Source organism: Tigriopus californicus, chromosome 8, assembly GCF_007210705.1.
Source record: "Tigriopus californicus strain San Diego chromosome 8, Tcal_SD_v2.1, whole genome shotgun sequence".
NCBI classification, from domain to species: Eukaryota; Metazoa; Arthropoda; class Copepoda; order Harpacticoida; family Harpacticidae; genus Tigriopus; species Tigriopus californicus.
In genome coordinates, this window is record NC_081447.1 from 5,670,009 (window position 1) to 5,696,351 (window position 26,343).

Here is a 26,343-nt window from a genome sequence, read left to right on the forward strand (position 1 = left end):
AAGGGATCGATATCATCTGATCTTAATTCATTTACATCAATGTTTAGCAATCTTTGGGTTGAGGGAGACATCATTTTGAACGGCTGTCGTCTCATTGTTCCGCGTCCTGCACATTCAGCACTAATCTCTTGCCTTCACAAATCACATTCTGGAATATCGAAAACTTGTACATTGGCCCGTCAACTTTATGCATGGCCCGGGATGGCCAACGAGATCAAACTAGCGATTGCAGGGTGCTCTGCTTGTCTGGCGTTACTACCATCCCAATCCCCGAACCAATTCAGCAGGAGAGTGCGTCACATCCAATGGAAAAGGTTTCAGCGGACCTGCATTATTGAAGTGGAAGGAAACCATTTTCTCTTGTTGGTTGACCGTTTTAGCGGATATCCATTTGTGGATTACCTGTGTGTCCACACAGCTTAGCTTCAAATGAGCCACCTTCCTCTTTGCCCAGTCCAGAGTCCAGACCAAAAACTCGTTATTCGTTAGTTCTTGACTAAAAAGCTGATATTTTTGTGGCTTACAGTATGTGCTTCACAGCTTATCCCCTTGATCCCTTCAAAGGGGATAAGGGGGATAAGTCACGAAAATATTTGCTATTTTCCACATTATTGAGTGAGTGCTTTAGCCCAAAACGCAGTCTGTAATAAGATCAGAATTGTAGCCTATCGGTCATCCTTAAAGTTGACATCAGCCGCAGAGCACATCTTGAAGCAATATGTCCAACGGAGCTTTCTTGAACAAATGGAGGGAGCAATTGGAGTTGGAAAAAAACATGAAGATGCAGAATGTTGAAGCTTCATTTGCCGCCGAGCTAACCAAAAGCCCAATTAACAAGGAGAGACTCCATCAAGACTTGCAAATTGCCCTGACGAAAATAGAGGACGAAACTCGAAAAGCCCTGGAACTCTTCAGCCAAGTTGAGGCCATTGCCGCAGAATGGAATGAAAAGGAAGAAATTGCGGCCGCCAATGCCAAGATTGTTGCCGCCAACGCCAACAAGGAGGCCATTCTTAAAGAGACGGAATCCCGTGCCAATATAAAAGCAAGAGAGGTGTTATATGGGGTAAGGAATTCATTTTACTGAGAGAACCTAAAGATTCTGAAAGGAAAGATGCATCATCTCGATGCTAGTAAAATACGCCATGCGGTGCCGAAATAACGAAGCGGAAAAAAACAAGAAGCAACGTTTCTCCATTGAGTAAACCACGGACTTCTAGAAATATGGACTGCGAACGAGCTTCCCGCCAAATCGGCCTGTTCTTGGTGATAGCCACTCTGATCCACTTTTCGAATTAAAGTAATAAAATAAGAAACGTAGATCTCCTCAATTAACGGTAGGTCAATTTTATATCATTTACATGCAAAGTCGATCGTTTCAAAGTTATGTTGTCAAAAGCAAGCTTAGGAAGCTGACCAAGAGCAGGCCGAAAATTCAAATTTTATGTACTGTTTACTGCATAAATTTGAACATGTCTCCTGAGTTCCCTAAACATCGGTTTGGGCTCAAACTTGGCTGAGTTCATCTATTCAACGAGATCTTGTGGTCGTACGGAGTGCTTATTTGGAATAAGGAGAGCGGTTTAGGAGAGAGGATATTTTTGCTTCCGTTCGCAGTCCATATCTCTAGAAGTCCGTGAGTAAACCAACCTATCAATATGTTACAGTTAAATCTCAATCGTACCTGTGTTTTAACAAATTAAATAGAGGTCAAAATCTACATTCAAGTTACTGGAGCATATTCGCATTTACTGGGTTATCCAGTTTCTCAATTTCATTGACCAGAAATTAAAGCTTCTTTTTCACAAAGGTTGACATTAGGATACTGATAATTTTCGAGAGTCTAGTACCACTGATTAGGACGCTTTGTTCACTCAATGATTTTGATTTTGGTCTGCTGACAGTCTGGCCGATTTGTAAAGTACAATTCTTCTTAAATGAGTCGCCAATAAAATGAAACTCCTGCTACCGAACCCTGGACATTATCTCCCGCATTTCCAGGTTAACAAATAGCTATTTCATACCGGTTCCTACTTAGTACGTACGTTGTTAGGCTTCAGAGCCCAGTTTTTAAAGCCAAGGAGTGAATTTTAGATCGAGAAAAAGTCGTACAATAGGGCTTATCAAGTAAATTAGTTCGAGAACAACTGACATTATTCCATGGAGTAAAATCAAAGACAACATGCCCAGCCAAACGGCACTGTGCATGTATTGAATTTCGACATTTTTCTATTTTACATGCTTGTCTAAGCAAATAGCATTGTGGTATTCAGCCAATTTGATAGAGCATCCAAGGAATTATACCAAACATGTTCATTTTGTTGGGTTTAGAAACANATGCTTGTCTAAGCAAATAGCATTGTGGTATTCAACCAATTTGATAGAGCATCCAAGGAATTATACCAAACATGTTCATTTTGTTGGGTTTAGAAACACAGCTCACTCAAAATCACTGGATTATTGAAAATTCAATGGGCAGATGGAGAAAGTTGGTGATGTTTGTCTTAGTTCTCCCTCCCTAAAATGCCCAAAATCAGGGTGCCGGACCACATTTTTTCCTTGAATTTCATTCACTTGACATCCCCTATACTATATAATTTAAGTTAGATCTTTTCTCGATTCGATTTTCTTTGATGATGCCGCCGCCGCCGTCGCCGCCGTCGCCGTCAGTGGGGCAGTGGTCAAATTTTGATTTTCTTAGGTTTAACATAACTTATTTCATCACTAGCAGATGTCAATTTCATTGGCAAGAAATAAATTTCTCTTGGGCTTCTAGAGGCTGGCACAAGGTTCACTGAATTAAAACAATCTGTGCTTGAATGGCTCTCGATACCATCGCCACTGACAACTATGATGATCTTTGGATGATGTCACCTCACCCGATTATTTTGCGCAACCAGATTTTACTCCTTTACAAATATATGCTAACCTGTTGTTGCCTTGCTTTGTACTCACTCACTTCTCACTCATCGTCTTTTGGTCACTGAATGAAGTGCCTAGCTTTCGAGGGCCAGTGTTTAAGAGCTTTCAAAGAGAGGCTCTAATTGCCTCTCGAATAATACGTTTCCAAAATGTGGCCACATTATACCTTATGAATGGTGCCAAAACATCTGAGAAAAGTCTTTCATGCCTGAGGTCAACCTCAGAACACAATTTCATTTGAATTGTTGTGATATTGTTCCTTAAGAACAAATTATCGTGTCGCAAAGAGTAAAGAGTATTCTGAAAAATTTGTGGGGCTAAAAGAATGCCGTCTTGGTAACAGCATAATTCATTTAACTGTAGAACCTCCAAAGCACTTGGATTGGTTAGATAATCATTGAATTACAACTTCTTTTGACAAGCATGATTCATGTTCATTTTTCCGATTTTTATTTCTTATTTCAGTTTCGCAACCTTGAAGTGGCCATCACGGACGACAATGCTGTTGCTGGTGGTTGACCACTCTGAGGAGGCAAAACCCAAAACGGCCAGTCGAGATGATCCAAAAACATTTGCCATAAAGCCCTCTACTGTTCATGTAATAAATTGCGTCAGCCTTAAACCTTGCTCACCGTTAGACTAGGGCATTGGAAGAGAATCACCTGTCCGGATTGTTCGTTTCAAAGTTATGGGGTCAAAATCATATGTAGCTGTCCAAGAGCAGGCCGAAACCTCAAATTTTATGTATATATTTCTGTCATAAATCTTATGATGAAGCTGAATTGCGCTTTTAAGCGGATGTCGCTCACTCACATTTTTGACGTGGCAAAAACGTTCAAACACTTTTTCATCCACTGAAATCTTTGAAGTTTAGTTTTCATTTCTGAGAAGTAATGTTTCAAAGAAGTTGAATTGTAGAATCCTCACAGTAGGGTAATATAACATTCTCCAATATCTGGTTATGATAGCTAGTGTTGTGTTGACGTAAATGAATATGGAAGTCAAGTAAAGGTAGGTAGAGGAAAAGATATTGAGCAGGTCTTATCCATGAAAGATTTAGGTGTAGTCTTCCAAAATAATGAAGTTCTAGGAGCATATCCAGTTGAAGGTGGGCAAGGCTTTTCAAATGTGTGGTTGGATATATCGCCAGTCCAGAGATGGCATCACGATGCTAACTCTGTACAAGTTAATTGTCCAGCCACATCTGGAATATGCCTCTCCCATTTGGGCTCCAATGAGTTCAGCAGGTTTGCAAAAGCTCGAGCAGGTCCAAAAATGTTTTACTAGGGACATTGAGGATATGAGAGAGCTCTCGTTCTGGGAGAGATTAGAAAGGTTGGGATTGTACAGTATTCAGAGAAGGCACGAAAGATATCTGATATTGTACGTCTTCAAAAATATTCATGAGCTTTATCCCAACCCAGGATTAAGGGTCAATTGTAGTGATCGTAGGGGCTTAACGTGCGTTTTGAGAGCACCTTCAAGCCTTCGAGAATCCAGGCTAGTTCGAACAATGAAGTCCACATCTCTTCTTTCTCGGGCTCCTTCATTGTTCAATTTGCTTCCCTCTTATATTCGTAGGGAATACGTAGGCCGTTGATCCGGTAGCATCTTTCAAGTCAGACTTGGACCAATTTTTAGATAGCATTCCAGATCTACCCTACTTTCAAGGACTAGCTTGGTCTGCCAACTCAATTTCGTTGGTAGACCAAATATCATATAAAGATTGAAAGGTAATAAATAGACGAATTATAACCTGTCATTTTAATAGTACTGGGGATTACATTCCCTGCAGCGGTTAGAAAAGCCCGTTAAAAACCAAACCATAAAAAAAAAAATATCTATGTAGAAAAGCATTTGATTTTTGATTTAAGTGCCCCAGAATACTATCTGGCGTTCTTCTGGCGTTTTTTGAAAGTAAATTTATCTTTAACAATGTGTTTATTGGGCTGTTTTTGGAGGGGCATCTGGCGTGTTTAGCCTGTGGTTATCTGGCAGGACTGATTCAGCACTGATGTCCAAGTGAACGATTCTTTCGGGTGATCGATCCCTGAACCTTGCAAGCTACACGCTTAAACCCGAAACCGATTTGGATGGTGGAGACTAATCTTAAAAATACCTATTTAATCTTTGACGCAAGTCCCCTAGAAAAATTTAAATTATACCATAAATTAGAATGACAATTGGGACAAAGAGTTGGGTGTCTGAGCAGATGGTTTATTTCTCAGAAGTAACGATGAGCCGTACTTGTAATTGGAGCTAAAAACGGAGTAACAATCGATGTCCGCACGGCAAGAGGCCGTTCCTAAATTCAAGCTTTGGCCGAGGCACTGAAGGCCTGAATTTGCTGAGTAGTCCACTTGTACAGCTCAGTGGCAAAGTGTTTCAGAGACTTCACAAAATTTTGAGCAATATTGCTAATATCAGTGAGGGTGATTCGGCCACTGCAAAGCAAGGGAAAGAATCATGAATTATTCACGAAATTCCAATTCATTAGCGTCAATACTTACTTGAACAACAAGACTAAGAAGCTCTTAATTTCGTGGATTGCATCAAGACACAAATCGATGACGATATTGCCGTAAAAGTGCAGATTCTTGGAAAGCCATTTGCAGGCCAGATTGGCAATGCGCACAAATTCGCCATAGAAAAGGACGAGTTTGTCCTTGATCCCTGGGATGTACTCATTGAGCTACGTAAAGAAACGTGGAACAAAATTACGAAAAACGATCAACAACTGTTTCGCAATCTTTGAGGGTCTCACTTTGTCCACCACGACCGGAGTGGTTTTTTGTATGTATTGCCAAGCATCAGTAAAGACCTTGACCACCATCTTCCAATAGGGAAGGACGAAAGCCTGCGTTTTCTTATAGTAGATTGGCACATTCTTCTCCGTCCATTTGTAACTCAATTGAGTTTTCCTTGAGGCGTACTCATACGAATTTACTGTATGCTCATAAAGGCCGACATCCTTCAAGAATACCCCAGTTTTCGAGGCTAAAAAAACGGGCGAGATGCAGTCAATTCATTTCAGAGACCATGGGCTCAATATTCATTACCTTTGAAGCTTCCATGTCGGATCACATCTTGATTAACTATGGTGGCCAATCCGATGAACAGGAGAACAATGAATGTCTTCCACGGAAACCAACTTCCTGTTGAATTTCGGCCCATTTTGGACAGCAATGACTGAAATAAGAACAAATGGCACTTTGACATCTTATTCAGCAAAAATCAGTTCATGTAGACGATTAGAGACGGAATTAAAGCCAATGTGACGGAACCACGTGTCGCGATATTAAGTCCAAGGGCAAAATCAGCAATCCAATAATAGCTGAGAGAGCAAGAAACGTCGAATGATGTGAACGATGAACAAATGAAAAGGAATCTGACGCCAGTGAAGTGTGAGCAATTTGAGTTTGTTCATGATCTGACAAGGTTCTGCTTAACGATGCAAACCAACGCTTGATGATTTGATGATTTGCTTCAAACACATCGATTTTTTTTGACAACTGAAATGTAAGTGCACCACAGTGGCGCTCGATAGAGCCTATTCCGCCCCCTGATGAGCCGGTATTTAAGATTCAGGATTAGTGTTCCTTCAACAATAAAATCACAAAATGGTCCAACCTTAGCAATTTTCGAGCGGTACAAAACAATGATCGAATTTGGGGTACTTTTGAGATAAAGGCTTTGGCCAAGCCAGAGCCATCAAACATTCGACCTGGTTCTACCGTTTAGTGCGGTGTGCATGGGCGAGAATACCAACAACAAACGCAATGACGACTTTCCCTCTCGGCTTTCTCTTCCCCTCACCCAGCCGTGTCATCTTTCTCAAATGTTCTACTAGGAACAGTGGACAGTCCCGGAGAGAAAAGGGAACTAACGGCTCTTCACTTGTCTTTTACCATGATGAGCAGGAATTATGCTTGCCTATGCAACGTGGATTAGTTTCAAATTGATGAAGAGAGCTCGTGTGGTCCAGGCACAATTATGAAATGAGGGGCGAGGTACAAAAGAATGTGTATTTAAGGGAAACACCTATCACTCAATTTTATGCAAAGTAGGAGAGATAAAAGGCTTTATCGTATACTGAACCCGGGACCGGTTGTCAGCATGCATAGGATGCTTCCTGAAGAGTGTTGTTCGAGTGTACTTGCAAATGCTTGAATGAGGCAGTCCAACGTGAACACGTTTTGTACGCTGAATGCCATCTTTTGGAAGAAAAAGAGACTTGCTCCGTAAACATTGGACAACATGGGTGCAATGGATATCCTGGCTTCGTTGAGCGAAAACCCCTATTTTGGTGCCGGGTTTGGCCTTTTTGGGGTGGGAGCGGCGGCATCTATTGGACGAAAGTCCTTTCAATCCATGGTGTTGCTCTTCAAGAGGCACTATGTCACTACTCTAGGTACTAAGGGTACAAGCAGAAACATCGTCAAGCGAAGAAAAAAAATCACTTACTTGAACACCAGTTTTACGATCAAACGTAACCAACACACATTTGGCCATGCAAACAGTAACACAAAATAGCTAGAATTGGCTTCACACGGCACACACAATATCAGATGCAACAAGTGTTTAAATTTCCAGCACTGGCTGCATCTACATATCACAGACTTCATTTAATTTGTAACTCAATGATATCACATGTTAGTATCCGGTACTCTGCACTGTCGATTCTTCACTCTTCTAGAGATCCCTGTCAATGATAGAAGCTACCAATGGATTTTGCATTGGATCACCATTCGAGGAGCCACCAAAACACAACATCTTAGTGTTCGAACCGCCTTCAATGAACTCGACTCGGGAAGGGTGAAATCTCGATACAAGCTCATTCCGAGTCTTGGCACCCACGTATTCAGACATGAATCCTCTGGAACATGGATCAAAATCGATCGCACGAGGGACCAACACCAAACCGATATCATAGGAGGCGTTCCGTGGGAGACCGTGACTCTAACTACCATAGGTAAATCAATCAATTTTCTATATTTGCTTCCATACTTGATAACGAAAAATGATGTTCTCTTTGAAACTGAAGGAAAGCGGCGACAACTCTTCCTGGATATTTTGGAAGAGGCACGCCTAGAGGCCGGGAAGGAGCACGCGGGTAAAATGATTACTTATACTTGTGCCAGTGGCGATTGGAGACAATTTGGCGAAGCCAAAACCAACAGGCCATTGACATCGGTGATTTTGGATAAAAATGTGGCCGAGTCGATTGTTCAGGATGTCCAAGAATTCCTCAAGAGTTCAGATTGGTACCAAGACCGGGGGATCCCATACCGTCGTGGATATTTACTCTATGGCCCACCCGGTACGATTTCAAGTTAAATAATTTAGTTAGCTACAGTTAAAAGTCATCATATTTCGAATTCCAGGTTGTGGAAAGACCTCATTTATTATGGCTTTGGCAGGCCATCTGGATCATTCGTTATGCATCTTAAATCTTTCGGATTCAACTCTGACTGATGATCGTTTAGCTCAAAGGCTGGCAGACATACCTCAGGATTCGATAGTCCTTTTGGAAGATATTGACGCTGCATTCGTATCTAGAGAGAATGCTCGAAACTCGCAGGAAAGCACCGAAACTGCCTTTCAAGGTGATTTCGCAGACCCATGAGGAGTTGAGAACATCTTCCCAACTTCCGATAACATTTTGATGTGTTCTAGGTTTAAGCCGTTTAACGTTCAGTGGTCTTTTGAACGCCCTGGACGGCGCTACGTCTTCCGAGGGTCGAATCTTATTCATGACCACCAATTATCGAAACAGATTGGACGAAGCCCTCATCAGACCCGGAAGAATAGATGTTGAGCAATTGATTGATTGGTGTACTGAACATCAAATCAGGGCTCTTTTCAAGAACTTCTATCCTGAAGCGAATCCAACTCAACAAGCTCAATTTGTAGAGGGTTTACTGAATCCTTCCGAAACAAATCGCTCAACAAGTCCGGCCAAGATTCAAAGCTTCCTCATGCTCCATAAATCGGGACCAAAGGAGGCTTTGGAAAATCTTCATGAATGGAACAAATCAATGCGTGCGACAGACTCACCTCAAGGGAAATGAAAGCCTCGGTCACCCCTTCTTTAGATGCAGAGACAGATTCGTTATGATCCTGGAAGGCTTCGAATGTTTCTTTCGCCTCCGTCTTGTTGACTTTCTTGCCAAGTTTGGACCAGTTTTCATCTGGAGGTAAAAATATCAAATTTTCAATTCACATCTAGTTTTCAATCAATCTAGATATCCCTCTCATTCTCACCTAAATGCATGAGAAGCTGCGCTGAAGCGGGGAGGAATGTTATGTATGATTCATGCCAATGTTTCCATGTGGCTTTATTGTTCGTGAGACAATCTTCCAAACACTTCAAAGACTCTTGCTTGTAGTCCTCGGAATAATTTTCCGGATCTTGAACCGTGTTTTGAACTCGACGGAGAAACTCGGTGAAAAGCTCATGATCATTGGAGCAATCTCCGATGGAGATAACCTATGGGGATATGGGGAAAGAGTGTACATTTTAGCACTTTCAAGCAATCTGATAGGTTCAAGAGTGATAATAATTACCTTGATCGACTGATACTGACTCAGCAAGGAGGCCTGAAGCTCCTTGTTCAAGTTAGAAGCATTTACGAACATTGCGTCGAATACTTTCAAGAATTGGGACGAACATAAAAGTCGGGTTTGTCCGCGGATGCTGGACTTGTGACGCTCAAGAAGGGCCACTAGATAATCCACGACGAATCTTGAATAGTTTTTCAAGCTTAGAACAGGGAGCATAAACTCAGTCCAAACTAGGAATTAAAAAAACAAAACAAAAACATTCTTTATCAAGCATGATATGAATCTGGGGACTAGAAAAGTAAATCATGATACGAGTCTCATTGTAGAGGGCATAAGATGGCCGCAAGATGGAGTTGGCGAAGGCGAAGAACTTCTTATCTTTATGAAACAGCTGAACTATGGCCCAAGTTGACTCAAAAAAAGGCCCTGTTACATAACTCATGTCGTCACATAGGACATTGATGGTGGTGTGAAGCAGGTTACAAACACACGTGTGTATGTGACTGCCATTAGAATACTAGGGAAGCTTGTATGTCTTCCTTGTTGCCTATACTCGGCAAGCTTATTCTAAGCTCTGGTTTTCGACCGAATAACATCACTTGTCAAAGACTCTTGAGAACAACGAATATAATCATGAGCCAGGACAAATTCCAGGGCAAATCCGATCGATTTCGTGGCATCACCGTGACTTCCCATGAAGAAGTTTGCCCTAGTGATCAATTTGAGGGCAAACTTCAAGTGTCCTTATCTGATTGGAAGCAAAACGTATTGCCATGTCAAATCAATTGCACACAATTAAGGGGCTAATCACACGCAAAAAGACTATCTTTATAGGGTGTCCGTGGAGTTTGGTTTTATGTTGGCTTGGAGCAAAGTGATTGGGTCCCTGTATTGGTGAAAAACGGATTCATTTTCCACCATGCTCGACCAGACCGAGTTGCATTAGTGAAATGGTTACCGGAGGATCAAGATAATCAGGTAAAGAACGCTTCTCCAACTTCTTTGATGTCATTTTCTACTGCGATAGTCTTTAGATTCCTCCCTATGCTCATCATATGGTCGGAGTGGGTGGGATGGTGATCAATGAGAAGGATGACATCTTGGTGGTCCAAGAAAAGCACAGTTTTGGACCCCATTGGAAACTGCCGGGAGGTGAGATGGAAATGATCCGATGTCCAACAATAAAGATAACACAAATCTATCATTACTTTCTAGGTTACGTGGATCCCGGAGAGAATTTCGCCGAAACAGCGGTTCGTGAAATCAAGGAGGAAACCGGAGTTGATACAGAGTTCAATTCCGTAATAGCTTTTAGGTCAGTTCTTCGTCCACTCTCTGGTTCATTGAACCAATGCCCTTGTCTCTAAAATATCATTCCCAATTTCAGGCATTCCCATAACTACAATTACGGTTGTTCAGACATTTACGTCATCACTCATTTGACTCCCAAAGTCAGCGAGATCACGAAATGTGACCGGGAAATTGCGGCCTGTCAATGGATGCCTTTGACCGAGTACATGGAACATCCATTGGTTCACGAGACCAACCGTTTCTTCGCTCGCAAGTTCCTCGAGAACCGTCGAATGGGCGTGGCGATCACTCTTCACGAAACCATGCTCAAAATCAAGCAGTTTGAGCGCAAACAAAACATTTACACCCTCGGCGTGACCGGCAACGAGCCAAGCAAGGCAAACCTTTAGTTCGAACACGGATGAATAAACAGACCATGCACCTACCCGCGAATCCGACGGCCAGATCTTTCTTTCCTCCTTGGCCCAAGGTCCACAACAGGGCTTTTCCAACGTGAGAGCGGTTCTGATATGAATTCATCAACTCGGAATATCGCTCCGAATTGCGAATACAAAGACTGGGATGCTGATCGGCCATAAGTTGAAGCATCACCAGATATCCGGTACCAGAGACATTGCGAGCCATGTCGTGCACCAAGTTTGCCAATAACGTCTCAAATCCGGTATGCAGGGCTCCTTCCGAGCATTGTTGGCAGAGTTGAGTCAAGGTCTTTTTTGTTTCCTGAGGCGCAAAAAACAAATGGTCAGGATTATGATTTGCCAGACGAAACCGGGCGTTTGTCTTACCTTGTTCAACAAAGCCAAAGGCTGGTCCACGAAAGGTTCATCCAGAGATAAAGGCTGCTCGGTGGCTAGGGTCACATTGAAGTAAGAGGCAGCATCCCGCAGCCAGATGATTTGATTGTCCGGATAAAGCGACTTCACACTGGTCAGTATGCTCTTGAGCTCCGTTATATTCACCTGGTATGCCCCCAAAAATGACTTCTTTACCAATATATAAATTCTAATCTGACCGATCGATTTACCTTCTTAACAGCCTCCTGAAGAGTGGCCGGTTTCTTGTCGGATTCCTTGGCGGCGGTGCCATTTTCTTTCCCAGACTTGGGCTTTTTCTTTTGTACCCCATTCGTTTTGCTGCTTTTGGCCGGTGATCCCGGATTTGAAGACTTCGTAGCTCCGTTATTGTTATTGAGGACGGTCGTGAATCGCGTCGACTCTTCCAGTGGCACTAAGAGATCAAAACATTCTTCAATATTGTAGGTCAATTAATTCAATCATTTCATAGGCCTGGTTTACATTCATCGCCCACAAAATTATAACGTAATAACGGAAAAATGTTGACCGAACATCCTTGAACAAATGCCATTTTCTCCAGTCCATGGCCCCAGGAACCTGGAATTATTTTCTGTGATTTTGCGAGTTCTTCATATTTCCCCCGGGATATCATTGAAGTCATGTTATCCATGTCTTCCATCCATTCCTATTCATCGTTGGCTGAATTCAACAAGTCGCCCTCCAAACATCATGGCCGAGGTACTCGACTGGAATCCTTCAGATCCTTCCATCCTTGGATGGATCGACATGTTGGTTAACGTCCTTATTCATAAACTTTATCCACCCTGTTTAACCCTGGACATCAACAAATATATCGATAACTTACACACATCGTTCCACTTGGGCATCTTGGCCTGAGCCGCGGCCGCGGCAGCCTTCTTATTGTTGGACTGATTACCATTGTTGGAGCCAGGTCCGGCCTTGTGTTTGCCTCCTTTGCCGCCGGCCTTGACCTTCTCCCAGCCCCCCGATCCCACGGCCGTGCCATTGGAACTCATAACGACAAATGAATCGGTCAGACGGACAACGAGAACCCAACTGAGATGACTCGATCGACTCAATCCAATCCAGACGATCAGTCGGTTCCACACGGGCTTGGCAAACTTGACCCCAAATCCAACAGGTTGGCACTGGGCAGATGATGAGGATGCTGGTGGGGATGGAGTTGAAGTTGCAGTCGTTTGGAGTCGGTCAGTGGCTGTGCGGATTCCCAACAGTCAGTCGCTTCTTCTTGCTGAACACCTAGATTTAAAGCACGATCGGGGATCAGACCGCAGAGACCAATCAAAAGTGGCGCCCTCATCGACTTTACGCGACAATATAAAGTTTAGAATATTTTTTTTTTGGATGGATGAGCACCAAGTATCGTTATCAAGCACAGCATGCAAACCAGATCAATGGAGTGGAAAAGCTAATGGAAAGAAGTAGCTATGAGTGAATAATGAGAGAGAGTTTCCTCCTATTCAAGCTTAGAGTATGTTATGGCTGAAATTTCCTAGAAAAAAATGCTCATGAACACAATTTTCCTGTCAATCCCAAGCAGATACAGTAATCTGGCATAATATGTCCAAATGACATGAAATAGGAATTTGGGAAAAGTAAGAATTCAAGGTCGACAAAAAAAACTGAAAGCGAGGGATGCATGGCTTGGATGAACTAAAAACTGCTATTGATTTATCATTATACTGCATGAACAAAAACATCATCCTCTTTTCCCAAGTATTGTTATTAAGTTCTTACGGTAGATGTCGTGGCGAGTCGTTAGATGTCAAAACCATCACAGCAGACTCTGCTGTCAGATTTCAATGTTGGACTCACCTGATGATGACAACTTGGAACAGTTTCCGGGAGTCCCTAAGCGTGACCAAATCTCGAACCTCAATTTAACTATCAATCCGAATGGAAAGTGAAGAAAATGCGTGACGATCTTTGCTACATCTAAGGATGAAATCTCTAACTTTTGTGTTAGGAAACCGGCAACATTTTAAACCAATTAACAACGAGACGTAAAGCAACAAATAGACGTGGTCAGCCTGAGTTCAACAACAGCCTTTCAAGTAGGGATGTGCTCGAGTGTAAACAAGTCCATACTTACGGGTATATGGCAAATAAATGATTACGGTCGATTTTTCGTACTTCCCAAGAGATGACCAAGTAGAACCCACCTTTTTAGTCAGTAAAAGCACTACTGAAAATAGAGATAGCTTGAACACAACAGTCTGTGTTACTTTGAGTATTTCGTATATATTTATCTCTTCAAATCCTACATCGAAAAAGCACCCCAGCAAGTTAAATTGAACAGATAAACTGAAATTGTTCAAATTCCAGCGCAAAATTTGCTAATGACCCTGATTATTCAACGGACAAGAGATACCATTGCCCTAACTTTGTGCGAAAAATTGGTGAATGTCGCTTTCCACTTTTTCTTGACAACTCTTACTTTTTCATCAAACGCTCTAGAAACACGTAACTTAACGCATAAAGCCCTGTAAGAAGCTGAAAAAATGTGAAAGCTTCATCATATTTGTAAGTTCTTCTTATTTTTTGCAGAACAGCCAACCATTTTGACGCGAATCTAAAATCAGTGTGGTGCGTTTTCCATGGGTCGATCGCCATTTTTGTAAATCATGCAGTTTTTTCGCTATTTTGCGGCGCTTTTTTCCTCCAACCATTAATTGTAAGCACTCGGGTCTCCGACAAACACACACACCAACACGTACAAAAAACTCGAGTCTTTCAAGCTTTTTCCAAAGCTTCTCAGCGCCCTACACTCACAGGCCTAGTCCAAATCCATATGACGAGTGGAACGTCCCCTCATTGATCCACGTCAGCCTTGGCATTCCAATCCAGTCTTTGGAGAACCGCCCAGCATGGTTCGCAGGGTGTTCTTGGATCACACCAAACTGGGTTGGACCGTGTTGATGGGAGTGCTCTTATACGGCGAGATTCTCGTCTATTGGCGGGCCTACTCGCTTTGGCCTCGCACAGAAGCCCATGAGGCCCGGATTCTGTTGGTGGCCGACCCGCAGATCCAGGGATATCGGGACGAACCCCAGAGCGTGTTGGGCATGATCACTCGTTGGGACAGCGATCGCTATCTATCGAAGACCTTTGGCTGGGCCACCTTTGCTTATGATATGCACGCACTTGCATTTCTGGGCGACCTCATTGACGAAGTTGAGGTTCACCGAAAGCACATTGTTCACGGACATCTCCATCAACTGAGAGCACTGCTTTTTCACTCTTACAGGCAGTATTACCGATGACGAAACCTACCGAATTTACGTGGACCGATTCCACGGCATTTATCCCCCGAATTCCGCCCCGGTCATGATTTATACCAGTGGCGATAATGACATTGGAGGGGAAGGCGGGGATCCCGTCACAGATGAGAAAGTGGCCCGGTTTCGCCAGCATTTCCCCGTTCAACCGTTGCAAAACATTCCGGGCACCAATATCAATGTGATAGCGGCCAATGTACTTAGTCAGAAGGCCTCGGAATTTGAGGCCTTGCCCCCCAAGAAAGAGGACGAGTTTCGCATTCTTGTCTCACACTTTTCACTAATGCCGACTACTTACAGGTCAGGTGTGCTGAATTGTTATGCATGGGAAATAAGGAGTCCATGTTAATCGGATTGGCTGGGATTTGATCGATTGCAGTGATTTCAGTCGAGCCGTGGTGAAGGCGGCTGATCCGGATGTGATTTTCTCGGCCCATTTTCATTACGGCTTGAAAGAAGAATATGAACGGAGTTCGGGTAAATCGGTATCGAATGTCACTCGAAGATTTACCCAAGTTGGTGATTTACCCATTCCGTTGAACATTAACACAGATAGGTAAGCTTTCAAAGACATAAGGGATTATTTTGGGCGTCTCTTCCTGAACTTTTCCTCTTCGCATGTTTGCATTGGATCAATGATTAATGATTTTTTTTCCTCTCAGGAATGCGAACATGATAGAAGAGATCATCGTTCCAACTTGCTCCTATCGCATGGGTTTCAAAGAAATGGCCCTGGGTTTGGTCCGGATTCGACCCAAGACCGGTGATCTCATTTACCATAATCTATGGCTTCCCAGCCGATTTGCCAATCTTTACCTCTACGCCGTGGCCCTGCCCGTTGTCCTGATTCTGTTCGTAATCGGCCAGCGCAAAGCTAAAAATAAGCCGAGATCACGGAAATCCTCATTTAGTGCAGATTATTCCAAGCTGGTGTAAAAAACCAACCTCATACGTGTACATTTCGTAGCTGTGATTCATTTCTAATTAAACGCAATCATTCATTACCCCTTCTCAATCGACAATTCATCTTCGTTTGTGAACTTTGAAACTTAACACTAATGGACTGGACGGATAAATGATCTATGCGGACAGTCATATGTATAGGAAATGTTACTCAAATGCACGATTGTGTGTGTGGTGCTTTCAATGTCCAACTTTTTTGTTCCAATACTCTCTGACAACCGAGAAAGCCACGAAGAGGACATCATCCAAAGAGTAGAGCCTAAAGACCAACGAGCCAAATATGTCGCAGATCCCGACCATCACGAGTTTTACCAACCCAAGAACTCCGAAACGGCAAGAGGAAATAGAAATCATTGGTCTAACGATTCGGATCCGACTGAAATGGACGAGGAAGCCATCGATCACGAGGAATACATGCGAAAAGTTGCAGAAGGTCCCACAACATCAAAGAAATCCGAATCCAGTACCGCGTTTACTCTGGAAACTTTGACTGAGGAGCCTTCAAAAGCTCCTCCAACCACATCGGACACGATCGTTGCTAACAGCGAGAATATGGTCCAGATACCGGAGGGGAAAGTCCTTTTCTATTTCCCGATGTTGGAGTCGAAGTCCGGAGATCGATTGCCTTCCGTGATTGGTGTGCCATTGGCATCCTTGGAACGTGGTCCCCAATCTACGGACATGCTAAATAATAGAATGTCCGGATCGTCAATTTTTAACAAACCAAAGGAGAAAACGAGCCTAAACGATGGTTCCGAGGATTTAAAGTATAATTACTGATTTGAGCTTTGAACTGATTGTTGAGGGCTTCTTCGGTCATCATATCGTATTTTTCAGTCCAAATAAGTTGTTTTCTTGTGTACCAAGATACGGTTGTCGCATGGGACTAGTTTGTGTCGACGGACTTTGTCATGGATGTGAAAGTACCCAGGTTCTGTAGAAGGTTCATATATTTGCCTTAATGGCTGCCTGCCGAAAATTTTAAACTCTGCTCTATCGCAGGAATGTTATGGAAATGAAATATGCGTTTTGGGGAAACCACTCATCAAATGTAAGATCGTGCCCTTCATTTCCTAGCCAAACAAACATGTCATTGTGACAATTGAGTTTTGGTCTCTTTTTAGTTGCAATGGGTTTAAGTCTTGGCATTGGTGGAGGCACTCAAGCTCGAGCTCATTCCAAGATCAATCGCTCCGTGTCTCCTCGACAATCATCAGCACACGCTCAAGGTAAATATTTACGTTCTCGAAGTATTGTATGATGTTCGTTCTTCAAGCATGCTAAGACGAACTTTTGATTGTTCGATCAATGTCCGAGTGAGAATGGGTGAACAAAAGGTTGACTTCGGTCGCCCTCATCCTAACGTTACAATTAATTGACATTGAATTCTATTGCTATTCAACAATCGTTTTATGATTAGTCAAAAGAAAGTTTATTGAAGAGATGCCACTTTTGTAGGTAACTCATTATTGTTTGATCAAGTTTGTTCTGTCTATTAAATTCAATTTGACTTCCCAACTGTCAAAGATGTATTAAGGAAGGGACAATTCAATAGCTTCTTTTCTCGTAAAGGCAAACAAGAAACCTCTATCTACCCAACAACCACGCTCAAAGCAACTTGGCGTTGCAAACATGACAACACTTCAGCATTCAGAAGACTAATATGGTGTTACTTCTCTCTTTAGAACTCTATACTTGAAAACAGTAAGTTTGAAGCCTCAGTGATGTCAACCAGTTTATGCCTATGGTACACTCTCGAGTTTCCGTTTAATAGCAACGAGAACATGCCTTGCTCTTAACTTTTGTTCTTACTTTCTTACAACTTCGTTGTTTTTGACACAAAGCTGAGAATCTCTATGAAGGAAGTGAAGGAAGAAATTGCGTCACTTCGTCACGCCGATTGTCAGCCCGGATGACAAGTTTAAACTGAAGGATATAACTACCAAACTACCGGCTTGTACGTGAACTTAATTCTTAGCCAATCAATTACAATTACATGCATGCCCAATGACCATTTCGGGCACATTTTGGGAGCTTTATGGACAAATATATTGCACTGATCCGTAGGAAAAGTTCTTAAAAATGAAAAAAAAAATCAATTCATAAATAATAAATAGAATTGATTGTTGATGTATCTTTTAGAGTTAGTTGGGCTTGAACGACTAATCGGCTACATGGGACAACACTTTCCGGAAGGGACCAAACGATGTGTAGGTAAGCCATCTCGGCCATCTCTAATAGGTGGAAGACCAACTCATCAGAGAGATGCTGGTTTAAAATTTACTGGAAATATCTTGTTCGATAGAATGTGGCTGGATTTCGACAATTGACAAACAAAAACGGAGCCTAGGAAATGTTTTTAGATCTCAATACCCCAATGAAGGGTTATCCAGGACTTTATTCAGGAGAACCACGGACGATTCTCAAATCAAAATCCGTTTCATCAACATATCCCCCCTCGAGATTGAAATCGTTTCACGTAACGATCAAGGCCATGTAACACCTTTGGGAACCTTGTCCCCCCCAGTAAAGGTATCTAATTGCAAGGCATGGACGGATGTATCAGTGACAGGTGAGGAATTATTTACATCCAGTAATTAATGTTTTTCTTTGCTATGTGAAAATACTAGATGGAAAAAAAGTGCGAATATAAAAAAATACAATATGTCGTCATGGTCCATTTAGGTGGAGTGATCTTGGAGGCGTGGTCCAAAGAAGAACCTCAACGATATTTGTACGTGGGTGGAAGAACAGAGGCAAAAGCCTCCAAAGAGTGGAGTGTTCAAGAGAGTGGGGTCCTTGTTCCAATCGCATGCCAACGACATCGATTCGATTTGGTGGAAAATCGAGCTTATGACAACGGTGAACTAGATGATTGGTGTTTTTGATGACATGGTTGACATTAAAAAGACGAGTAGTCGAGTATTCCAAGACAGGGTCGGGTGTGGTAGTGTGGGAGCTATTGTAATCATTCTTTGAGACCCACAAACTTCTCGCTGAGGTCCCACAAGCGCTTCTGATCTTCTTTGCGGAGAGCCCGAGAATGAGGTCGGGTTTCGCGACAATCGGCATAATATTTTCCACTATCATTGGCCACTGAATCATCCAAAGCACAGTATAGAGTTGTTTGAGCTCCATGGATGGGCTGTTTGAACAGACGTGAAGCGCAAGGTTTGAAGAGCTTGGCCCACCACTTGTTATAAAAGTGACGTCCCAACTCGGTATCAACCGCTCCTGGAAATCAAAAGTAAAACCTTGAAGACTTGCTTTTTTGGTTCAAAAGGTAGAATCTGGTTTACCTGGATGAACGGCGTACACAGATATCTCTGTGTCACTCAATCGTTCAGCCAATTCTTTTGCATGTAAAACATTGGCTAACTTGGATTGCGCGTAAGCCGCAATGGCACTGTAGCTCTTTTCATAGTTAATGTCGTCCCAGTTGATGGGAGCACCTTTGTGAGCCAAACTTGACAGAATGATGATCCTGGAAACCAGAGTAATATTACGTGTCAAATTCCACAGAGTAACCAACTTAAAAGACGTATTCAAACCTAGGATGGAATCCAGAGGCTTCGCTTTTTCTAATCAGGGGCATCAGCATTTCGGTTAGAAGAAAGTGTCCCAAATGATTTGTTCCAAACTGCATATCAAATCCATCCTCAGTTTTCCAATGAGGACAAAGCATGACACCCGCGTTGTTGATGAGAATGTCGATCTTGTCCTCGGAGGCCACCAGAGCCTCGGCACATTCACGAACGGACTTGAGGGATGCCAAATCCAGCCGTCTCACTTCTACCTGTCCTCCAGTGTTTTCTTTGATCTCAGCCGCAGCCTCATCTCCTTTCTCAACGGATCGGCAAAGTATGATCACACGGGCACCTCGTTTAGCCAAATCTTCAGCCGTGGCTTTACCAATACCTGTATTGGCACCTGTTGTACAAAAAAAAAATCAAGGAACGTTAGTTCTGGTCATCCTTTGAGCCATCGATCTTTTGATTACCAGTGATGACCACAAGTTTTCCATTCAAAGCCTTGGAGTTGTTGGAGCCTTTCATGGGACCCTTCATCCATCGCATGAAGAAGAAGAGCAACAATGCCACTACCAAGATGAATAAGATGATCCCACCGATTATTGCACCAGCTAATGCTCCTCCTTCCATTATGGTAGCACTCTAGGACACCTCAGAGTATCGGATCTTTCCGAAAATCGATCTGGAATCTCTGATTTGTTGAAGACGACTGTTCAGCATGAATTCCCTCGGCCACTCCCAGTATAAGCTTAGGATTGCAAGTACTCTCAAGTCCAAACTGGAGGCCTGCGTAGGCTGAAAGGTGCTCAACCTAGAGGGTGAAAGCGTACGTTCAGTATGAACGTGCATTCCTAAGTACATTCACTATAAACACACTACTCACCCTTGTGATAAACAAAGATTGTATATAAATACCTGTGTTAGCCGGGTTTCCAATTGATCTTGGTGTCACAACTTGGAATGAGTTTTCTTCTCAGGCAAGCCAAATCTGTGATAATAGTGCATGTATAAGCAAAAAATTGCTTATTAGAGAATTGTTAGAGAATAGGGAACGGTTGCTTGAATGTGAGAAATCATTGGGGAACAAGGAATTTTGTAATTTGGGATTAATATTCGCCGTCGAAAGCATCATGTTACAAAGCAAATAGACATGTACAGTTGACGACTCACTTCATGGAATGATCAAACTTCTGCTGAAAGAACAGAGTTATCAAAATTCCAATAGTTTGCTCAGTCCTGTCTATACCTTGATAATCAGAGCAATTGATTATGGGTTATTATTGTTCATCATTGGCCAATGCAATAAAGTATCATGTAGAATGATAAAGCTAAAACATATTTTTCATCTTATTACATAGTTTTTTTGGTTGAAGGTTTATCCTCAAACCTTGGTTTATAGAAGCATATGAGAGACATGGCTTCATTGTTACTAGCATTTCATGGGAGTCCACAGTACGTAATACAATCGTGTAGCGTCTGTTCTGTTCTTCCAAGCTTCAGTACTTCGTAGTACACAACGTACTACGTGTAAAGTAGACAGAGCTGTTGTGCATAAGGGAAGAAGAGGGCAGAGCAATGAAGCATTCTGTAGACCGAAGTTGGCTTCTCCTACTACTACATAGTTCCCCTAGCACTAGAACCTCTCCTTCAACTACTACTACTACTAGGAGACTTATAGTAGTAGTAGTTGTAGTAGTACACAGTGCTACGCTCTACAGAGGCTAGATCTTTGTGATGTAGGAAGAGCGTCTAGCTCTTTGCTTCTGTAGCTCTATCTACTCGAAGTATTGCTAGTAGGGCTAGTAGTAGTTCCCTTCAACGACCAACCTCTCTTATTGTATGCTCTGCTCTTCTCAGACTAAAGGGCAATGTACAAGGGAATTCTGATGCCTTGGATATGTACCTTTCATATGTTTTGACAATCCTTTACTTGAATTAACAATACTCATTGGAAGCCTTGAGGCATATAACATGCAAGTTGAGGATGTGTGCAGTGGTGGAACACATGTAGGGTTGGACAAATGGTTAGATGGAAATCTTGTGGATCCATCCAGAGTGTCGTTGTCCGTTTATGTACTGCTGCACTGCAATTCAGTGAGAAAGACTAGGAGAAAAAGGGCTTTTGCAGGGCAGGAATTTAAAACCACCAGAAACCAAGCCCATTTGAGGGGATCGAAATGATTTTTCTCTCATTTGAAGCTAGCTCACTCCCACAGCTTGATCTGGTTCACATAACCAAATCTCAACCCTTCCACTGGCCTTTCTTAAGTCTCAGTTTGTCGGGAGCCTCAGGTAAAGTTCTTGTGCCAATCTTATCCGCCTCTTTGTTGCTATTAAAGTAAGATGAAGCTCAATATTCACCAAAGGCTCCAGTTTTGCAATTCTGTAACACATGTTTGGCCTGAGTCAAACTAGCGCTTTTCATGGAATGCCAACTCAGCTTGGTCACCCTCCATTTGGAAAAAAAGCCGGCAATGACAACCCGGTTCTGAGGTTTGGCCGAGGGATCCAAGTGGTTCCCTGCCCACAAGCCCCCAACTGCTTCTGAACATAGCGTCGCTTTTTCCTCTCCTCTGTTCTGCCCTTTCCATATAATAGGATAGAGCTCTTTCTAGCTTGAGTATAGTGTTGAATCCCACTGTACTGCCCTACCTTCGACCGTAGTGTTAAGCCCACGCCATAGTAATAGAATTTACCCAGCCCGTCGGCCTTTCTGCTCTTCTCAGTTCCATCATCTTGCTCTTGAGCATTACTCCGTTGCTCTTCTTCGAACCTCCTGGCTTCTGCCACTGGGTTTACCCACCCACTCTGTACATAGAATAATGGTGCCAACTGAGTCTGCCCGCCACATAAGGCCATCACCCAGCCCAAAAGCCCGACTGTGGGCTGTTTTGAATTTAGCCGCAAAACCGACGCTCTCTTCTTTCTCTCTTCTTCTTCTACTACTACTACTACTAGTCCTACAGTATAGAACAGGGCTAATGCTATTCTAGCAGTAGTACTAGTAGTAGTGTAGTAGTAGTCATAGTATAGAAGGTAGTCGTCGTTCTCTTTCTACTCTTTCCAGTACATAGCTCCTCTACCGAATGGAATCGTCCTCTAGCTAAGCTATGCATCTCTCTTTCCCTTTTCCAGTTCTCTCTATAGCACTACTAGTAGTAGTAGTACTACTACTACTACTTCTAGTGCTAGTAGTAATAGTAGTGTAGAAGTGGAACCGGCACAACTACGAATCGGTCCGTCCGTCCGTCCGTCCGTCCGTCCGTTCGTTCGTCGGTCCTCCATAGCACTACTTACTAGTTCCCCTGTTACAGTGTTACTCACTCTCGGGAGTCCCTCACATTTTGTGACCGGCTTTATGTGAGGCAGTCGAGGTGGTCGTCCTCGTTTATAAGGAAAAGAGCGCGCATTTTCCCTTCACTCGTCTCCTATCGTACTAAGGGTGTAACATCGACTCTTCGTCTCTTCACATTCGATCGAATCTCTCGTCCAACCCAATCCAAAATGGCCAAAGGATCCGGATTAACCAAGCCCATGAAGCTCAGCCCCGAGCTGGCTGAGGTGGTGGGCAAGAAGGAGGCCTCCCGATCGGAGTGCATCAAGCAACTGTGGGCCTACATCAAGAAGCACAATCTGCAAGACCCCGAGAACAAGCAGTTCTTCAAGCCCGACAAGAAGATGGCCAAGGTTTTCGGCGAGGAGAAGATCCGCGCTTTCTCCATGGCCAAGTTCATCGGCGCTCATCTGTCCTAAACCCAAGGACTCGTTGCGTGTCTACTACTCTTTCATCATCGTCAATATCCCTAACTACAACTACTACAATTACCACCACACCTCTTCAATTCATATTATTATTATTATCACTACAATCCCCCCGTTTGACCGACCTCGGAGCCATTTCCTCACGACGAAGACTAGACTACTCCATGACTCCATGCCAACCCCAAAGGTTACCCACCACCCAACAAAATGACTTAACCAACCACCAACCAACCAACCACATGATTGAAGAAGATCGAAGAAGAACGAAGCTTATGCCAAAGTACAAATTCCAAGCGGTCGAGGATGCGGGCTTTGTCACTAGCCGTGGAACCCCATTTATCGACTGGGCTGATCATCGAACCATTTCGAGGAGCGAGGCAACCATCCATCCCCCCATCTTCACTCAAACTACACATGAAAGCGATATAATAACATCTAACGTTTTGGAACCATGTATTTAGTAACGAAATTCCATTGCGATATATCGCCTCGATAGCCCATGTCATGAAGTTAGCATTATTTTTTCGAAAATAAATGGAAATGGTTCAGATCTCCTCGTCACTTACATTACATACACTTGATTACTATTTGACGTCACAAGGGCGATGATCGGACACTAATGGACGGTTGAAATCTCGAATTGGAGGTTGGGTGAGATGAACACGGGTTCTTGGATTTGAAAGTAGAGAAAAAGAGCTAGAGAAACCGTTGGCTAGGCGACCAACGACTTTTCCCGGCACCTCTATTGTTCTGACATCGGCGTGAAATCAAGCTCATTAGTGGGTAAAGAGTATTAAATAAATGTAATAAGGTCATAAAAATATGTCGACTCGATATAAACACCGGGAAGTATAAACAAGCTTGCTTATTTGACATGGTAAATCTTTTTGCTGTAGGCATTGGATAAAAGCCCGCGCAGATTCCAAATGTTTTCGAAAGTCTCTGGTTGGACGTTGTACGATGAATCCACGGCCTTGGACCACACTTCAACAGACTCGCTATCTTTAGGGACATCCAGTTCAACTTTCCACAGTGTCCAACCATAATGATGCGGTTCCGTAACATCTTCTTGTTTGATGATGTCGGCCTCTTTCCAAGTTTTCCCTCCGTCAGCAGTGATATCCACACGAATGACCTTGTTTCCTCCACCGGACCAAGCGTAGCCTTTCAAAGTCAGTTTCCCGGGGGTGATGAGTTCGTTGGACTCCGGCGTGCAAATGGCACTGGTTACGGGCATATTCTGAATAGCGGGAGATTTGGAGAAATCCACATCGTCCCACGAAATGGACGGATTGAAACCTTTATAATCATTTTGTTGCCAATGGGAATCACTCTCTCGATCCGAAAGAATGATTCGATTGAGCCATTTCACATTTCGAGCACCCACCACTCCGGGAACGACGAGCCTGATAGGGAAGCCGTGATCTCTTGGAATGGGCTCGCCGTTCATTTCGTATGCCAAAAGAACATCGCCGAACGGGTTCATACCCTTTTCCAATGGAATTGAAGCGCCGTAAGGGGAGCCATCTGCCCCAACATCGTATCCTTCGAATTGAATATGCTTTGACTTTTGAACCACAGACTCGCTCACTCCAGAAGCTTGAAGGACATCAGACAACTTTGCCCCGCTCCAAGTAGCATTGCCAATCGCTCCAGCCTCCCAATTCAGACCTTTAAGAGCTTTGACCGCATTCATTTCCGATCGCCGGTTTCCACCACATTGAATCACGGAGGTGACAGTGTACTTGGGAAACTTCTTGATGTCGCTCAAAGTGAGGACACCCTCTGCCATTCCTGGTCCAGAGATTTCTAATTCATATTGATTGGCGTTAACTTCAGGAGTGGGCAGATGGCTTCGTACGAAGAAAATGTCATTTGGTGTATAGAAAGAGCTCATGAGCATACCAGGGGGAGTTTCGGCATTGAATGGTTTCTCGCTTGAAGGTTTTAATGCTGGATGACGCTTGGGTTCATTGGCAAAGGGATCTTGGGCATCCGAAACCTTGGATTGATCTCGGAAGTCTCGTTCATCTAAATTCCCAATTCGATACTCTTCCAACATTCGGTAGACCTCCTTATTATTCTTATGAACCGCATAGGTTTCCCAAAATGGCTCGATTGAAGATCCGGCAGCCATCAGGATATTCTTAGCTCCAGGATGCTTGGGCACGAAATCCGTGATATCATAGACGCCATGCTTATAGGTCACCCAAACCCTTTTATCCATGGCATCGTGCTTAGACACCTCGGTTAGTCTAAATACTGGAAGTCCAGGCGTTTGGGATCCAGCCGAATCCAAAATAGTCGTTGACTTGGCATGAATGACATGGCCTTTGGACTTGTTCAGATATATGTACCCGGCTAAGCAAGATGTTCCCAATAGTACAAATTGTAACTTCACCGATGATCGTGGTGTAGGTCTGATTGTATGGACAAAACGAGACCCATTCTTGAACCAGCCGCCGCGCACAGCGTTTTGGAACACAATCTTCGAACTGTTCATCGTCAGGAAACTGGAATAGAACGAAACAAAGCATAGCAGGAATCGGGGACCAGGCTACACTAATTCGGCAATCAGTCAAGCGATTGCAAGCAAAGTATTGGCCAATCGTAAATCTGCAACATTTTGAGAATTACCCCTTTTACGATTCAAATTGAGGCTTCTTTCAAACGGTTAAGAGTTGCTAACACCGAGATAAAATAAAAGCAATGACGCAGATTAACGCAGGAAAAGCCGAAAAAGACATGGGGTACATGTATTGAAAAAAATGGCCCGTTCTAATGCTTGTTTTGCTCGCATTTTAATTTCAAAATGCGAAATGCCATGTTGCTTAGGTTTATTGATGTCAATTAAAGGCTTCTCCAAAAATTGACAAGCCCGAGATTCTGACTTTACCTCTGTTTGCTCTGGTCGTCCGGTTGGAACTACTCAGATCTCCTCTTATTTTTGCGTACTTTTGGCCCAAAACTGCTGGAGTAAACTTGTTTACACTTTTGACCCTTGGCAAGGTTCGTGTCTCGTACACGTCGTCGATGCTCCACTTTCTCTCCGTCACAGCTTGATTTGAACATTCGCGGGAATACTCTTCAGCCTTTCCCCATCCGTGTAAAGCGTTCCAAGTCTTCTTTTGATGCCACTCTCGGCTGTGTCCGTTGATTAAAATGATACTCCGTTTC

At 43.2% G+C, this 26,343-nt stretch overlaps 9 protein-coding genes across 10 annotated transcripts; 6 read left to right on the plus strand and 3 right to left on the minus strand.

The window, feature by feature from the left end:
- Positions 1-344: 344 nt before the first annotated feature.
- LOC131884686 (uncharacterized) lies at positions 345-3,663 on the plus strand. Its single transcript, XM_059232534.1, has 2 exons — positions 345-1,066; positions 3,388-3,663. Exons 1-2 carry the CDS (start codon positions 719-721, stop codon positions 3,439-3,441), a joined length of 402 nt encoding a protein of 133 aa, XP_059088517.1. The 5' UTR covers positions 345-718; the 3' UTR covers positions 3,442-3,663.
- Positions 3,664-5,118: 1,455 nt separating this feature from the next.
- LOC131884672 (transmembrane protein 214-A-like) lies at positions 5,119-12,888 on the minus strand. The gene is made up of 11 exons (XM_059232513.1): positions 12,457-12,888; positions 11,822-12,024; positions 11,583-11,756; positions 11,223-11,517; positions 9,490-9,716; positions 9,187-9,412; positions 8,980-9,113; positions 5,982-6,111; positions 5,687-5,919; positions 5,433-5,614; positions 5,119-5,366 (listed from the first exon to the last, which is right to left on the minus strand). The coding sequence occupies exons 1-11, from the start codon at positions 12,626-12,628 to the stop codon at positions 5,234-5,236; spliced, it is 2,109 nt and encodes a 702-aa protein (XP_059088496.1). The 5' UTR covers positions 12,629-12,888; the 3' UTR covers positions 5,119-5,233.
- On the plus strand, positions 7,061-9,641 carry LOC131884679 (mitochondrial chaperone BCS1-like). Its single transcript, XM_059232521.1, has 5 exons — positions 7,061-7,333; positions 7,619-7,894; positions 7,967-8,242; positions 8,307-8,528; positions 8,599-9,641. Exons 1-5 carry the CDS (start codon positions 7,180-7,182, stop codon positions 8,991-8,993), a joined length of 1,323 nt encoding a protein of 440 aa, XP_059088504.1. The 5' UTR covers positions 7,061-7,179; the 3' UTR covers positions 8,994-9,641.
- On the plus strand, positions 9,885-11,229 carry LOC131884682 (uncharacterized). Its single transcript, XM_059232525.1, has 5 exons — positions 9,885-10,251; positions 10,321-10,464; positions 10,521-10,638; positions 10,702-10,801; positions 10,874-11,229. Exons 1-5 carry the CDS (start codon positions 10,018-10,020, stop codon positions 11,184-11,186), a joined length of 909 nt encoding a protein of 302 aa, XP_059088508.1. The 5' UTR covers positions 9,885-10,017; the 3' UTR covers positions 11,187-11,229.
- A 1,477-nt stretch (positions 12,889-14,365) lies between the features above and the next one.
- Positions 14,366-15,921, plus strand: LOC131884680 (uncharacterized). The gene is made up of 4 exons (XM_059232522.1): positions 14,366-14,805; positions 14,879-15,211; positions 15,291-15,467; positions 15,574-15,921. Exons 1-4 carry the CDS (start codon positions 14,501-14,503, stop codon positions 15,845-15,847), a joined length of 1,089 nt encoding a protein of 362 aa, XP_059088505.1. The 5' UTR covers positions 14,366-14,500; the 3' UTR covers positions 15,848-15,921.
- Positions 15,922-16,018: 97 nt separating this feature from the next.
- On the plus strand, positions 16,019-18,805 carry LOC131884678 (uncharacterized). The gene is made up of 7 exons (XM_059232519.1): positions 16,019-16,641; positions 16,712-16,805; positions 16,877-16,925; positions 16,999-17,103; positions 18,017-18,088; positions 18,180-18,446; positions 18,560-18,805. The coding sequence occupies exons 1-7, from the start codon at positions 16,019-16,021 to the stop codon at positions 18,760-18,762; spliced, it is 1,413 nt and encodes a 470-aa protein (XP_059088502.1). The 3' UTR covers positions 18,763-18,805.
- LOC131884681 (retinol dehydrogenase 12-like) lies at positions 18,467-20,373 on the minus strand. 2 transcript variants are annotated; one of them, XM_059232524.1, is made up of 5 exons: positions 20,320-20,373; positions 19,875-20,215; positions 19,426-19,804; positions 19,174-19,358; positions 18,467-19,108 (listed from the first exon to the last, which is right to left on the minus strand). In XM_059232524.1, the coding sequence occupies exons 2-5, from the start codon at positions 20,032-20,034 to the stop codon at positions 18,843-18,845; spliced, it is 990 nt and encodes a 329-aa protein (XP_059088507.1). In that variant the 5' UTR covers positions 20,035-20,215; positions 20,320-20,373; the 3' UTR covers positions 18,467-18,842. The 2 variants fall into 2 exon arrangements, with proteins under 2 accessions (XP_059088507.1, XP_059088506.1); XM_059232523.1 differs by lacking the exon at positions 20,320-20,373 and having other exon boundaries at positions 19,875-20,272.
- Positions 20,374-22,799: 2,426 nt separating this feature from the next.
- Positions 22,800-23,716, plus strand: LOC131884687 (uncharacterized). Its single transcript, XM_059232535.1, has one exon. It carries the CDS (start codon positions 22,909-22,911, stop codon positions 23,155-23,157), a length of 249 nt encoding a protein of 82 aa, XP_059088518.1. The 5' UTR covers positions 22,800-22,908; the 3' UTR covers positions 23,158-23,716.
- Positions 23,175-26,209, minus strand: LOC131884674 (sulfite oxidase-like). The gene is made up of 2 exons (XM_059232516.1): positions 26,063-26,209; positions 23,175-25,679 (listed from the first exon to the last, which is right to left on the minus strand). Exon 2 carries the CDS (start codon positions 25,667-25,669, stop codon positions 24,032-24,034), a length of 1,638 nt encoding a protein of 545 aa, XP_059088499.1. The 5' UTR covers positions 25,670-25,679; positions 26,063-26,209; the 3' UTR covers positions 23,175-24,031.
- Positions 26,210-26,343: the final 134 nt, after the last annotated feature.